This window comes from Peromyscus maniculatus, chromosome 2, assembly GCF_049852395.1.
Source record: "Peromyscus maniculatus bairdii isolate BWxNUB_F1_BW_parent chromosome 2, HU_Pman_BW_mat_3.1, whole genome shotgun sequence".
Taxonomy (NCBI): Eukaryota; Metazoa; Chordata; class Mammalia; order Rodentia; family Cricetidae; genus Peromyscus; species Peromyscus maniculatus.
Genome location: NC_134853.1, coordinates 142,781,632 through 142,796,497, shown reverse-complemented (window position 1 = coordinate 142,796,497; position 14,866 = coordinate 142,781,632). Strand labels below are relative to the sequence as shown.

Below are 14,866 nucleotides of genomic sequence, written 5' to 3'. Positions count from 1 at the left end.
TGGCTTCCCTCTGGTTTTCAGAATTGTTTGTTCCAATATGGGAGGGTATAAGGACCCAGGATTGCCCCAGAGGGCGGGGGTGGAGCTGGAGGATGGGGAGGGTGACAGGAGAAGACAGAGTTGGGGAGAGGCATCGGGGAAGATGACTGCTTAGTCACAAAAGGCATCATCTGTTCTTTGGAAACTCACTAGCAGAGCTAGCTTAGTCTTCCGAGGACAGCGCGGGTCGGAAGCCTGTCCCATCTTTCCTCGACTTTCTACCTCCGATGTGACCCTCTCCATTGTCACCACCACTGCCTAGACCATTGGCTCCGATCACTTTTCTTTCCCCACTCACGGAGGGCCCCCAGTAATCCATTCCGAATGGACCCTCCCAGTGAGCCAGCAAACCCAAGAAGACCCAGCCAGCACCCAGGAAGCAAACCCGAGAAGACCCTAGCAGTAGAGCAAATACACCTTACATTTCCTTGCCGTAGGGCCTTTGAGTTCACCGTCCCCACCCCCAAGCCTGGCTTGCTATTCTTTTCTCCATCTATTTTCTAGCAAGCTCCTATCTGTGTTTCAAGGACCAGTGGAAAAGTCCCCTCTTCCAAAGAAGCTTTCCGGATCAGGTCCAGCTGTGTGCTGGGCAATTGTGCCTGTATCAATTCAGGTCTGTATCATGATCCTCGGGCCAGTGAGTGTTCTCCTCCTGCTGGACAGGTGCTCCACCCTTAGGGCTTCGATTCAATGACTCCGCGGTGATATTTTGTTTGTGCTCTAACAAATAAAACTTATCTGGGGATCAGAGGACAGAGCCAGCCACTAGATTAGATATATCTCTGGTCTCTCAGTTTTCACCCCCCCCCCCAAAAAAAAGATAGGATTAAAGGCATGTGTGCCACCACTGTCTGGCCTCTATGTCTAATCTAGTGGCTGGCTCTGTCCTCTGATCTCCAGATAAGTTTTATTTGTTAGAGCACAAATAAAATATCAGCACATGATACCCAGAGCCCAGCACTTACTTTGTTGGGATGAACAAGACTTGAACTCTGATCACCAGACTTCAGCAGCATTCTCTGCTGTCTCTACTTGTTGCCCTGGGTGGTAGAGTGCACCCTGGTTTCCACAGACCAGTCAGTTGTGGGTGTGTCTTTTGAGCTCCAGGAGGGACAGGGGGGTTCTGCTTCCTCTCTGACAATACAGGCTCTAAGTGGGAGCTGCTGAGCTCATCAGAACTGGATTTGGATTTTTGGTAAAGTGGACGGAGCATGCTGTCTACAGGGTTGTGCTTGCTGTGTGCTTGCTTCCTAGGGAATGGTGGAGGAGTCTCTGTGGGGATGGGTGCCAGGGGAGTGTTGTCAATGCAGAGCTTTCATGGGGTTGGAGGGGCCTTACTGCTTAAGCCTGGAAGGGCAGATTGGAGATCTCGGGGTTGGAGCTCAGTGTAGGGCACCTAGCTGGTGAGGAGCTCAACTCCTAACGTGTCCAATCCTATAGCTCTCCAGGAGACGAAAGGGCAGTGTCGGTCTTGTGGCTGCCTCCTCTACCTCTCTGGGGAGGCCTGGAGCAGGAACTCAGCTAAAGCGAGGGCTTCCTGTCAGAGAGCAAGCTGCCATCTGCCTCTGCAGAGGGGATATTGCCCGGCTTCAGGGCTCCCATAACTCTTTCAAGACAATCACTTTATTTATATGAGTTTGTTTAAAAAAACCCACAGACGATCCACCCAGGGACCTCTCTGACCGCCTCGGCTTGATTCTCTCCGCTCCTTCGAGTCCATAACTCTTAGTCTTTTGATTCTCCCAGTCCACAAACTATAAAAATCTTATTTCTATAAGGTCTTTTATGGTTACCAAGATAGTCAATAGTGTCATTTTCATTCATATCATTCTGCAGGGAAGTTAGAGGAAACGAAGCAGACAGAGGAGAGCTATAAATAAGGTTCAGCTACACAGGGCCCCAAGCGGATCCCACTGCGTTCCTTTAAAACTACTCATGCACAGAATACACGCACTACATACACAAACGCACACAGATATGCACACGGTGCCCACTCATACCAAGAGACAGGTGCACACAGGTCCAGCCATGCACAGAGACAATTGCTTTGCCCTTTGGGCAAGACCTGGGTGCTTGTATGCATGCTGCTTGCATGCACGCACCACAAGCGCATGCATGCATGCATGAATGTGCACGCGCATACACACACACACACACACACACACACACACACACACAACTTGGTAAGTATTAGAAAGAAACAAAAATTCTTTTCTGGAATTTGCCTGGCTTTGAAGAGCCGAGAGCAGACAGCAGCAGCACTCACAGTGGCAAGATGGGGGGCAATGAGGCAGGCCAGCCTAAAAAACACATTCCAAAGCCATGAAGCACGGGCTTGGGCACCCAGCCACTCATGAGCTCATGTGCGGGGAGGGTTAGAATTGCCACTGACAGAAGAGCCTGAGCCCCTCAGCAAACCCTGGGAATGCTGTGGCCACTCTCTGGGCCCTTCTCACAAGGGAAGGGTGTGGGGTGAGGGCTGCACAGTCCACTGGTCACTCTTGTTATCAGTTTTTCTTCGGGGGTCGGGTGGGGAGGTGGTCTCGAGAGGATTTCTCTGTGTAGCCCTGACTGTCCTGGAACTCACTCTGTAGACCAGGCTGGCCTCGAACTCAGAGATCCTCCTGCCTCTGCCTCCTGACCGCTGGGATTAAAGAAGGGCACCACCACTATCCTGCTCTTATTATGATTTTTTATTTTAATTCCTTTTGGTGGTATTTGGTGCTGGAACCTAGGCACTTGCATATGTTAGGCATGTGATCTATCACTGAGCGACACCCCCAGGCCCAAATCTTCCTCATTGGCTAGGTGCATAAAGGAAGGACCGGCCACTGGGTCAGGGAGCTGAGTTCACACTGTTACCTGATATGGAAGCAGGCAGACACCCTTCCCTCTCTGAGTCTCTGAATGTTCCTACTCCAGGGAATCATGGGAGGAAGGAGCTCCCAGGCCCTTCCTAGTTTGGGAAATAGCAGGTGGACTAGCTACACCACAGGGTTCTCCTTAGTCTCCCCATCTGCAAAATGGGGGCAGTGGGTTCTGGCTGTTAGTAACATTGCAGGGACGCAGTGGGAGGGCCTCTGCCGCTCAGGAGGACCCAGGCGCCTCTTCAGAGGGCGGCAGGTTTGAAGCTTTTAAGAAATATAACACATCAGGTTTCCTGAGACCCCGGGAAAGCTACTCTCCCAGTTTTCTCCTTCCTCCACACTATTTAGCCTCCCCGCTCCCAACACTGAAGCTTAGCTGAAGCCTGGGGCTCTGAGCTCAGGGGCCTGGAATTCCTCTGTCTCCCCTCTGCCTTCTACAAGGGAACTATTAATTGTAATTTAAGCCTCCCGAGTTAAAAGCGGCATGTAGATTCAAAGATTCTTTCATGCCAATTACACATCGTTTCTGGCTGCACTTTAGTGCCAGGCTTTTATCTGTTGTTCCGGGGAATCACTTACCGGCCAGAGCACTGTGCCGCACACAGATTTTTTTTCCTGATTATGTTTAATGGCAAAGGGAGAGTTAACTCTCCGCCCTCCCGAGCCGAGCCGTGTCAGGAGTTTCTCCACGCAGCCAGACACAGCAGCTCAGGAGAACAGACGGGCATTTGGGAGCTCTAGGCACCTTTGTGTTCTAGAGCCGTTTGTACAGGGCTTCAAGGGGACTTGCGTGGTTCAGGGCGGCCAGAGAGGGCATGTTGCTGTTCTAAATACCAGCAGCAGCTAATTGCTCACTCTACACACTCCATAACCATGGGAGGAGGCTATTGTGTGCCAGGCTCTGGGCTGTCGTCATCTCCTTACTCACATTGCAAGGTGCTGGATCTTCATGGCCACACAGACGACAACACACACACACACACACACACACACACACACACACACACACACACACACACACACACCCTCCACACATAGGGACACAGCTTTGATCTCTCATCTCATTCACAGATGTGCACATAACTGGATGCTTTTCACAGTCACTGTGTGTCTGCCTTGCCCGCCCCCCTTCCCGCCCCCCATGTTAGGGGCCACATGGACTTGGTGTGGGTCTTGGGATGTCAAGGGGTGGGATTAGAGAATCAGCCCTTCCCACCCCACCCCGCCTCCCCATGCTATTGAGCCTCCAGTGTTTCCAACTTCCGCTGTGCCCCCAAACCCCGTCATCTATCATTCCCAATTGGAATGGTAGCCTACTTTATCCGTCCCAGAGCTGGGTATGCTATGGCATTACTCTGTAAATCTCAAGCACAGCATGTCCACATCAGGGCTTCGCTAAACCTTCTCCGATGGGTGTCTCCCTGTCTGAGGTCTTGGCAAGTCTTTCCATCTCAGGAAAAGAAAACGTCATGGTCGTTCCTGGCTCCCGAGTTTTCTTCACTTCCTGTGCCCAGTCATTGGCCACACATACCTCTGCTCACCATTTGCCATCACTGCCACCCTGGCGCACCTCACCTGGCTTACTGCAGTGACGTACAAGCAGGCTGCCCCGCTGCTGCCCTTTGTCTCTGCGTGGACGTCTGGGGAGGTCTCGTTTCAGACCAGGCCCACTGCCCAAATCTGAGGACCTTATAGTGGCCTGCCAGTTCTTCTATGCTCTGTTCTGTGTCACCCCATCCCACTGCTGACCTCTTCTAGTCTCTCCTCCCCCTGCCTGGGATGCTTTCCCACCAGGTTTCCACTTGGGTAACTCCCTTGCCTCCACCTTCAAGTCTCTGCTCAAATATCACTTCTTAATGAGGTTGCCTTAAGTATCTTTGATTTCACAGCCTGCTGCCTTTGGGGGCCCTGCCCTTCCGACCCTTTCTCTTCTGCAGATTTTCTCTTTTTGTTTCCCCCTCTTCCTTCCCCTAGAAGATACCCTTCCCATAGCAGGTTGAACGCACTGGGAAAGACTGATAGAGAATGTTCCTTGGAGGAAGTTTACTGGGGAAGGCTCTCAGACCTGTGGGGAGTGCAGGAGGGAGCCTAGGGCAGAGGATACGTTGACATGTGATTTAAGTCACAGCAAAGACTAGCTGATCCCAAGGGGCCTGGGAGCCAGGATAGCTTTCAAAGTGGCTAGGCATTAAGACAGGGGATGGGACATTTATGATTCCCTACTGGCTAGACATTGGATGTAGGCTGCTCCTAGGGCAGGGAGTGACCTTAAGTGAAGCAGCTGTGTTTCCGGAGCAGTTTTGCAGAGAGACTTTTCTGAATCCCATGGCCAGCAGCATTCCCCATGACCAGGGAGAAAGAGTCTTAGTTCTGAACTGGGGAACTGGGGCAGACCAAAGACTCCATTATACATTTAAACATATATGAGTGTTGATGTATTAGATTCATTCCTTATCCATCTCTCCCACTGTACAGGAAGTTACATGAGAGGAAGGCTGTCTGTGGCTTCAGCTGCATGAGGTTTCACAAGTGCTTGGAACAGTAGGCTCTCCATAAATGTTTCCTGAGTCAATGAATGAATGAACCAGTTCAATTCTCAATGTCTTTTGTCTCTGTCACCAACTTAACTGGAATCTTGGTCCCAGTTCTGACACCAACCAGTTTGTACAAACCATAGACAAATAGTCTAGCTTCTTGGAGCCTCTGCTTCTCCCTCTGTGAAATGGGTAAACAGAGGCACCGGTCTCACAGGGGTTAGAAAAGAGGAATATACAAACTTGTAAACACAGTTAGCTGGTGCTCAGTAACTGTTAGTTGCGGTTGGTGAGGTCGCCCTTGCTTCCTGGGTTCTGATCAGAGCTGAGACTCCAGCTGGCATACCTGAAAGCAATAGATACATGGGGAGATGTGGTATTCAGATGTATAATCTGCAGCTAATGAGGACAGAGATCTGCTTACCAGCCTCTGGTGGAGTTCTTGCTTTGGGAAAGCTTGGTATGCACCTGTGTGTGTCCATGTGTCGGTATACATTATTGCATTCGGGGAAAATGTAAATACAAGCAATGTTCAAAGCTGTTTACTTTCTTTGTTTTGAGACTATGTAGCCCTGGCTGGCCTAGATCCCACTATATAGACCAGGCTGGCTTTGAACTCACAGAGATCTGCCTGCTTCTGCCTCCTGAGTGCTAGCTAGTATTAGAGGTATGTGCCACCATGCCTGGCAAAGCTGTACTTCTAAAAGACAACTTATCTTAGGCACTAAGTTTCCTCCAGCAGCCATCTGTGAGTGGGGGAATAGAGTAGCCAAGCGGGTCATCTTCTCTCCTGCTTCTCCTCCTCCTTTACCTCTTGCATGAAATGGCTCCCATTACATCATTGAATGAACACCCCACGCCCATAGTCTCTTGTGACTTTCTTGTGGCCAAACCCAGTAGAGATGGACTTGCCCTCAGGAGCAATACCAACCACCATTTTGAATTCCCTAGTATGGGTTGTGGAGGATGCTGTGGTTTAGTTCCCAGTAGCAGCATTGGTGGCCCATAGCGTTCAGTGGTCGCTCTCCCAGAAATGCCTTTTGATAAATGGAACTGCCTCTCCTAGAGTTTATGTTCCTCCCTGGAGGCAGTTCCAATTCACGGACGGCTTACTCTCGCCTCATTTTGGTACATCTCTGAAGTGCCACACCTGCTCTAGAACTTTCCAAGGGATTGCGGTCTGTGATGCACATGCACAGGGTTCAAGAGCTCAGTCAGCCCAGTCCTACTTTCTTGCTTTTTTTTGCTAATGTTCCGGCTCTTGCTCTCCAGTAAGTCCTCTGCATGCAAATCTCCATCTTTGATCTATTTCTGGGGAACCTGACCTACTACTACAGTTGGTGCTGGGAGTGGGTTCCTAGGAAACAGACTCTAAAATGGGAATCTCGAGCTGGATTATCCATCGGCCTGTTGGTAACGAGAGCCCGTCTCTGGTGGTGGGTGGAGGTTCTAATGGCCCCTGACTGGCTTCAGCAGTCCAATTGTTAGAACTTTTAGCAGTGGTGAGGGAGGATGGGGGAGTGGTGGGAGGGAACGTCCTGATGAGTAGTCTCTCTTGTGCTTGAGAGGCTCAGAGGAGGTAGTGACTATGAAGTCTATAGAATCAGATGATTATGGCCGGGGGCAAAGACAATGGAAGGCTGAGGCGATTCATCACTGTTTTTTTTTTTCAATTAAAAATTAAGTTCTTTTTACATGTATGGTTATTTTGCCTACATTTATGTCTGTGCACCACGTGTGTTAGTGCCCACAGAGGCCAGAAGAGAGTGTTGGATTCTCTAGGACTAGAGCTATAGACAATTGTGAGCCACCGTGTCAGTGCTGGGAATCGAACCCAGGTCCTCCTGGAAGGGCAACAAGTGCTCTTAACCGCTGAGTCATCTCTCTATCTCCTCATCACTGACCTTATAGTGAACTGTGAAAATGAGGGGGGTTTCCTGGCCACCAGAAAAAGAGAATTTCCCCTACAGCTGGAGGGTAGAAAAACAGATTTTAACCCAGCATCAGGGTAGAGGATTTCCAAAGAAAAACAGAATTTTAAAAAAAAATTTATTTATTATGTACACAGAAGAGGGCACCAGATCTCATTACAGATGGTTGTGAGCTACCATGTGGGTGCTGGGAATTGAATTCAGGACCTCTGGAAGAGCAGTCAGTGCTCTTAACTGCTGAGCCATCTCTCCAGCCCCAAAACAGAATTCTTAATATAGAGTGTCTACTGTGTTTTGATTGATCAAGGTTTGGTTGAGGGTCCTGATACTTAGGACAGAGACGTGTGGATGGAGTCCCTTGACTACCTTGCTGCTCCAGGTCACCTAGGTGACAGGTGACCTTCCCCTTCCTATTAAAGGCTATAGTTTTCCTGTGTATGAGGATGATCTAAGGGCCTTTCAAGACGCTGTTTAAGTTGCTCCATGTAGCAACCGCAACACTGCCAGCCACCAGGCCCATGCCATGGACAAGGCTGCGATATAACCTGGCTGCCCAGGACAAAGAGGATGCAGGGCTCAGCCAGTGGCCCCAGCAGGAGCAGGAGCTAACATATCTCTTGCATCATTGCCGGGCTCTCTGCTTCTGGTCTCACCTTCCTGGTCCACCTTCCACCTTCCTGTCAGAGGAATCTTTTGAAACAGATGGCTCAGCAGTCTCTGCCCTGCTTCGAACCCTTCAGTAGTCCCTGTTGCCTCAGGGGAAACCCACATTCCTCTGCTCGCTGTTGCCTCCTCTCTTATCCCGTTTCCGTGCATGTGTGGGTGAGTGCGTGCACATGCGTGCGTGTGTGCGTGCGTGCGTGCATGCGCTCTGCTGGCACCAGCTGTACTTGTTCCCACACGGGAGCCATTCTTGACTCTTGCTGTTTCCTTCGCCTGGAAGCTCGCGCTCCTTCCTCCCTTCGCAGGGAGCCTCTTGTTCAGTTCAAGTGCCATGGGCTTACCTCCAGGAGGGGTTGCCGTTCTGGTGCCTGCCTTCCTCTCCAGGGCATCTACCTCTGTCTTCAGCTGCTGAGAATGTCAGTTGCTCGGTGTGCCCAGCCACATCCCTCCGTGGGGACTGTGAAACAGCAGGCAGACACCTTCGCGCAAGCGATGGCCCCTCGTGGAACAACCCCCAGCTCCTACTGGCTGGTGAGGGGACTCGAGGGCCAGCCTCCCGGCCTCCGCTTAGAACAACTTTTCCCTTTGTGACTGCAGAATAGTCAAAGGTTGGTCCCAGGCCTTGGGTGCTGTTCTAGGGACTTTTCTGTTGCTGTGAAGAAATACTGTGGCCAAAAGCAACCTGGGGACAAAAGGGTTCGTTGCATTTTACACTTCCAAGTGACAGTTCATCACTGAGGGCGGTCTGAGGAGGAATGGAAGGCAGGAACCAGAGCAGGAACTTGAGGGAGAACCCATGGAGCAGTGCTGCTCACTGACTTGCTCTCAGCTTCATGTCAGCCCAGGCCCACCTGCCTAGGCATGGTGCCTTCCACAGTGGATTGGGTCCGCCTACTGAAATTAGCAATCAAGTGAATGCCACAGATACGGCCCACCAACCAATCTGATGGGAACAATTTTTTCAACCGGGACTCCCTCTTCCTGGCTGACTCTAGTGCGTGTCAAGTGGACAGAAACCAACCACCACAGGTGCCAGTCCAGTTCTAACTTACTCATTAAAAACAGTTTTAATTGACATGCTCTAGTCACACATGTTTCTAGGGTACAGCATGCTATTTGAACACATGTGCATACTGTGTGCTGTTAACTGATGGGCAGTTAACACTTCCTTGTCTATCATCTTCATCATGTTCGTAGCTTTTGAGAGCCTCTCTTCTAGCTAAAACATGGTACAGTGAACTCCCCAGACCGTGCTACAGACCATTAGAACACATTGCTTCTGTCCAGCTGCGACTGGTACCCCTCATCCATCCCCCCCCTCTCCACGCTTCCCATCTCTCATGATCACGATGCTACACCTGATGAACTTTGCCTTTGGCTTCTTCCTTTCCTTATAGGTGTCTCCAGAGAGCATCTCCTCCCCAACGAAACTCACTCTTTGATTTTTATTCTGTTTCAGAGGCTATTCCAGAGAGCCCAATCTAAGACACTTTTTAAATGTGTTCTTAGATTTTTCTTTCTCTGGGCCTCCTCAGAACATAGACATCAGCTAGTGTGTGTTTTTCAGTTTCCTGTGGCTGCGTAACAAACTAGGCCGTAACAATAGTGACTTAAAAGTGATTGAAGTTTTGCTCTATATTTTATGAGTCCGTTGGGCTCTTCTGGGCAGTTCTGCATTATCTGTTGTGACTGCACTCAGCTGGGAGCCCCTTTGAAGCTGCAATGTCCCAGATGTTTGCTCCCTCTCCAGGGCTTCCATCCACATGGTGTCTAATCATTTGTTCTGACTTTCTTACACCATGGTCACGGATTCCCAGAAGGAGGAAGGAGAAGTGACTGTCATCTGAAGGCCTGGTCCTCACTCTTGCCACATACTACTGATGAGAGCATGGCGACGGGCATGGTGAAAAGGAGGGGACCAGGTTCCTCTGTGAGAGGAGAGCATCATGATGTCAGGTAAGAGAGAGGAAGAGGAGCCGACCACTGGACACTGACTCCCACAGCATCTTGAGAACAAGGATTCATCTGTATGTCCATTGTCTCCAGCCCAGGCACTTCCAGGGACTGTCAGATATCCTTGGTGACAGAGTTCCAGTCCCACTATTTCTCGTTAGAATTGTGGGCTGAGAGAGAGTAGAGACGGGTGCCGACAAGCCGAGGCTGTCAGCAGCCTCTGATGCATCCTCCCTTTAATTCCAAGATAGCATCCAAATGCTGCCTGGGAGTCTTTCTGGGCATGGGCTCTGCCCCCTGGGGCGTGAGCGGGCAGATTTGATTCAGCCACATGGTTACACAGGGTCCTGGATCCAAACACAGACTTAATAGCTAAGACTTGTCTCCTCTCTCCTGTCATTGTACATTTAGAGCATGTGGAAGTCATTAGTGTTGTTTGTCAAATATTTCTGGCTGTGCACCTGCTGAACACATGGAAGGATTGCACTTCTTGGCCCTCTTGTGGTTGGGTGAAGCCTTGTGATGAATTCTGGCCAATGAGCTGCGCGTGGAAGTGATTTGTGCCGTGCATGGGAGGGCGGGCGTTTAGTCCCTTGGTGAAGTCTGTAGAGCTCTCCCTTTCTGCCCTAGTGCTGGCAAAGTTGGAGAGGGTGTCTGCTTCGCCAGTCAGGTGAGGAAGCCAGGGGCGGAGCCTCACCAACTCAGGGTGAGCAGGTGGCATGGGTACACCGGGCACACCGGTTCAGCTACTCAATTCAAGGAGGGTTTGGTTAGAGCCCCCTGACCTTGACTTTCTGCCGATAGAGGGATCCTAGCAGATCCCGGCTGAGCTATCCGAGCAGAGACCTGGAGTGAGATGGAGATGGAGGAGATGCTGGGGCTTGGGGTCCTACACCCAGACCACACGCTGTAAGCAATTAGCACAGTAATAGGTAACTGCAGTGTACAAGGGCTCAGTGTTCAAACCAAGAGGGCATGTTTCAGCAAAACGGGGCTTTAAGAAAATTTAAGAAACATAGCTCCTGTTTGGACACACCCCCCCCCCCACATCTCCTCATTCACTCCTAGGGATCTGAGTCCTTGTCTTAAAGGCAGTGATTTGAATGCCCAGACATTTGCATATGGGCTTTCCTTCTGTTGCTTTCTTGATTCTAGTTCAGCGGCTCTCTAACTTTAGTGTGCCTAAAAATTTCTGTTCATGGCTGTGTAAACAAACTCATGGATACTGTACTTTGCGAGTGGCTTCAGGTTTTCCAAGGGCACTTTTGACTTGGTACAATTCTTGTCTCATGCACTTCCAAATCTGGTCCCCCCCCCCCCAGTAAGATGAGATTCCATTGTTCAAAACCAGAAGAACCTTGCAATTTTTATGAGATGCTGAGAGCACAAGATGCCAGTAGCAGCTGCTCTTAGCCCGTTATCCACCCATCACCCAAGTCCTGTTGATTTTACACCCACAGTCTAAGCCGCCATCATCCTTTTCCTGGATTCCCCGGGAGGGCTCCTAACTCACCCCTGCTTCTGTTCTTGCTCCTTCCAATCCATTGTCTGCACAAAGTGAGCCCCTCCAAACACCTGTCTGGTCACACAGCGTCCCTTGTGCAAATCCCGTTACCTGCCTCTCTTGGCTCTAACAGGGAGAACCAGCATTTTTACAGTGTTTCTGAGACCACAGGGCCTGACCTTGTCTGCCTCTCCAGCCTCATGCCCCTGCAGGCTCCCCTTCGGTCTCTGTGGTCTGTGCCGACCTTTTACCTTCATCTACATTTTCCAGTCCTTCTCCCCCAACGCCGCAGAACCCCGGCACCTGCTCTACCATCTGCTGGGACTGTGCCTTCTCCGCCCTCCCCTTTTGTGCTTGGCTAACTCCTACTCATGCTTCAGATGTCAGTTCAAATGTTATGCCTTCAGAGGCGCCTTCAAGCCAGCTCGTTCTTTATTTGCTCTCCTAGAATGTGTGGCGCTCCCTCGGAATATTTATGCCAGTTTGTAATCATGCACTCATTTGTTTGATTATCTGATGAGCACTTGTTTCTTCCACTAGAATGTAAGCTCTAGGAGAGCAGGGCTGGGACTGCCTAGCTGTTCTTGTATTCGCAGCCCATGCTGTATGAGGGGACTGAAAACCGCGCTGTGGCTGCCACAGCGGCGGCAGCACCGATGTCAGCGACAGCCCTCTCCCTCTGCATGGTTCAGGCCGTGGTTTCCTCCAGGTTTTATTTCTGAGCTTCTGAGGCCCGAGAAACAAGGAATTATCCCCAGATGGAAAAACCACGACCTAGAGCAGTGGTTCTCAACCTGTGAGTCTTGGCACCTTGGGGTCAAACGACCTGCACATCGGATCATTACATATCGATTCATAACAGTAGCAAAATGACAGCTATGAAGTAGCAATGAAATACTTTTATGGTGTGTGTGTGGGGGGGTGGTGTCACCACATCACAAGGAGCTGTATTAGACAATTGCAGCCCTAGGAAGGTTGAGAACCCCTGCTCTAGAGAATAGCTAATACTCACAGGCTGCTTTCCAGGTTCTAGGGGAGGATTCTTTCTTAGACTCCACAGAACTCTCTGGCTTGTGCACTGACAAGCTAGATATTGCCCAGAGTCTCCAGGGTGGGGGCTTCATTGGGTAGACACAGCACAAGAGCTTCCTTACAAACAGCACTTCCCTCCTTTTCCCCCCTCTTTCCCTCCTTTTCCCCCTCTTCCCGCCCTCCTCCTTCTCCTACAATAGAATTTCATGTCTTGAGATAAAGTAAGCTTGGGTGATGGGAAAGTATCTGGGCTGGTGCGGCCTAGCCCACCCGTGGGACCAGTGAGGACCTATGGGAGGCGTTGGGTGAAGGATTCAGACTTGAGGGGCTGGATTAACATCATGCTGTTGGCCTTTCGGGGCTTTAGCGTCTGACCGCCATCTGTGAGAGGGTGACACTCTTAGAAAGGACGGACATTCCTGCTCCCAGTTGTTCTGTGGCCAGCTTCATTCTACAGCAGAGAAGAAAGAGCTGTGGGGTAGAGTTTTGCCTACATTGTTTTCCTCTTTCTGGAGGCTTGGAGCAGTCTGTCCTGGATCCTTAGACGCAGGAGCGACTGGAGTGGTTCATAGCTCAGTTGCCGCAACAGGAGAAACGTGAGCGTTCTGTTTAGTTCTTGGTTCCATCGTGAGTGCTGATAAGTGGCGGCTTTTCTCTCAAGGCAGTGAGGGGCCCAGCTCCTGCCATCTCAGGATGCACTCATTTTAAATGTGTGATCCCCTCTCCTCCCTGCCCTCCTCTCTCCTCCCTTTCCACTCTTTTCTTCCCTTCTCTCCCCCCACCCCCACTTCCCTCCTTCTCTTCCTTCCTTCATTTATTTATTTATCCAGCTAGTTTGAACTCACAATCCCCCAGCCTCTGCCATTGTGATTACAGATGCCTGATTACAACTTTGGGTAACATGTCACCCTCCCTCCCTCCCTCCCTCCCTCCCTCCCTCCCTCCCTCCCTCCCTCCCTCCCTCCCTCTCTCCCTCTGTCCCTCCCTCCCTCCCAGCTTCCCTCTCTTATCAAGTTTCTTTCATGTAGCCCAGGTGGGCCTTGAACTCACTTTGTAACCGAGGGTAACCTTGAGTTTCTGACCCTTCTGCCTGCGCCTCCCTAGTACCGGGGTCACAGGTGTGTGTCACTAGACCCACACTGTACTCTAGCAATATGAGTTTTCTGTCATAGTTGGCTTTCATTTTCACATGTGCATGTGTGTTCACATGTCTGTGGGCTCACCTGTGTGTGGGAATGTGTGCGCAGGTGTGTATATGCATGCATATGGAGGCCTGAGGTTGATATTGGAAATCCTCCTCCTCTGCTCTTCCACCTTGTTCATTGAGGCAGGATCTCTCAGTCAAAACCCAGGCTCACTGATCTGGCTAGTCTTGCTAGCCACCTTGTTCTGGGGAATCCTCCTGTCTCTGCCTTCAAGGCTGGAATTACAAGTTGGACATCATGCCCACCCAGTATTGCACATGGGTTCTGGGAAATCTAAGTTCTAGTCCCTTTGCTTGCCCAGGAAGCACCTCGACCCCTGAGCCATCTCCCCAGCCCCACACATGACTCTGAAGGTCGACACGGAAGTACGGAAACAAGCTTGAGTCGGGCCAAGTGTCTGCATGGCTGGATCAAGAAAGTCCAGATTTGACTCACGTGAGACCCGCCTGTGCAGCGGTGGGCATCAGGCGGGTGTGCCTGAAGGTGGGGGATTGTGGGGGGCTAAGGGCGGGAATCTAAGTGTGGCTCAGGGTGTCGGCTGTTGACATAAGAATACTTTCCTAAGAGCCGGGAGCCTATGTCTACACGGACTAAACTTACTGCCAGGGCTAGAGCGCTGTTGGTATGTCCCTGTGGGGTTTGTGCCCGCAGTCGATTCAGGGTGGTGCTGAAGTTGCCTTGGTAGAATATCGATGACTCAGTCAGAGGCATGAGACTGGGACTTTGTTTTCTCGAAGGGTCCAGAGGACACTCTGGCCACTCAAGTAGCAAGGGGTACCCTCACCAGGATTTCTGAAGGACAAGGATGGATAGTAAGAGATACTGCCAGGGAGCTGAGATGAGAGGGGCAGCGGTGGGCTTTAGAACAGCAGAGGCCGGCAAGTAACAGACAGGAAAGGTGTGCGTGGTCACCACGTCAGGCAGTAGAGCCAGGTGGCAGCTGGGAAAACCTGCACCCAAGGGTCCCGTGATGATAGCTAAGGGGCTGGACGTGGGCAGGCAACCAGGGCATGGCTTGCCTTCTGTCGTCAAGGAGGAGCTGAAGTAGGTGGGCAAAAGGCTCATAGCAGCCTTTCTAATAGAAAATGATGGCTCTTTGCTCACTTTCCAGATCTGAGCTACTTTTTAGACTGAGTCC

General features: G+C 50.9%; 1 protein-coding gene across 22 annotated transcripts in view; it reads left to right on the top strand.

The window, feature by feature from the left end:
* Positions 1 to 14,866, top strand: part of LOC143271983 (uncharacterized) — a 63,121-nt gene that overhangs the window by 13,273 nt on the left and 34,982 nt on the right. For 12 of the 22 annotated variants that reach the window (XM_076565019.1, XM_076565029.1, XM_076565023.1 and 9 more), the window contains one exon: positions 9,852 to 9,990. The exons of 6 other annotated variants lie outside the window; for them this stretch is intronic. In XM_076565019.1, the coding sequence (XP_076421134.1) occupies positions 9,852 to 9,990 (139 nt within the window). Of the gene's footprint in view, positions 1 to 9,851; positions 9,991 to 14,029; positions 14,212 to 14,866 lie in introns of all 22 variants that reach the window. 4 more of the 22 variants (XM_076565032.1, XM_076565024.1, XM_076565025.1 and 1 more) reach the window with 2 other exon arrangements.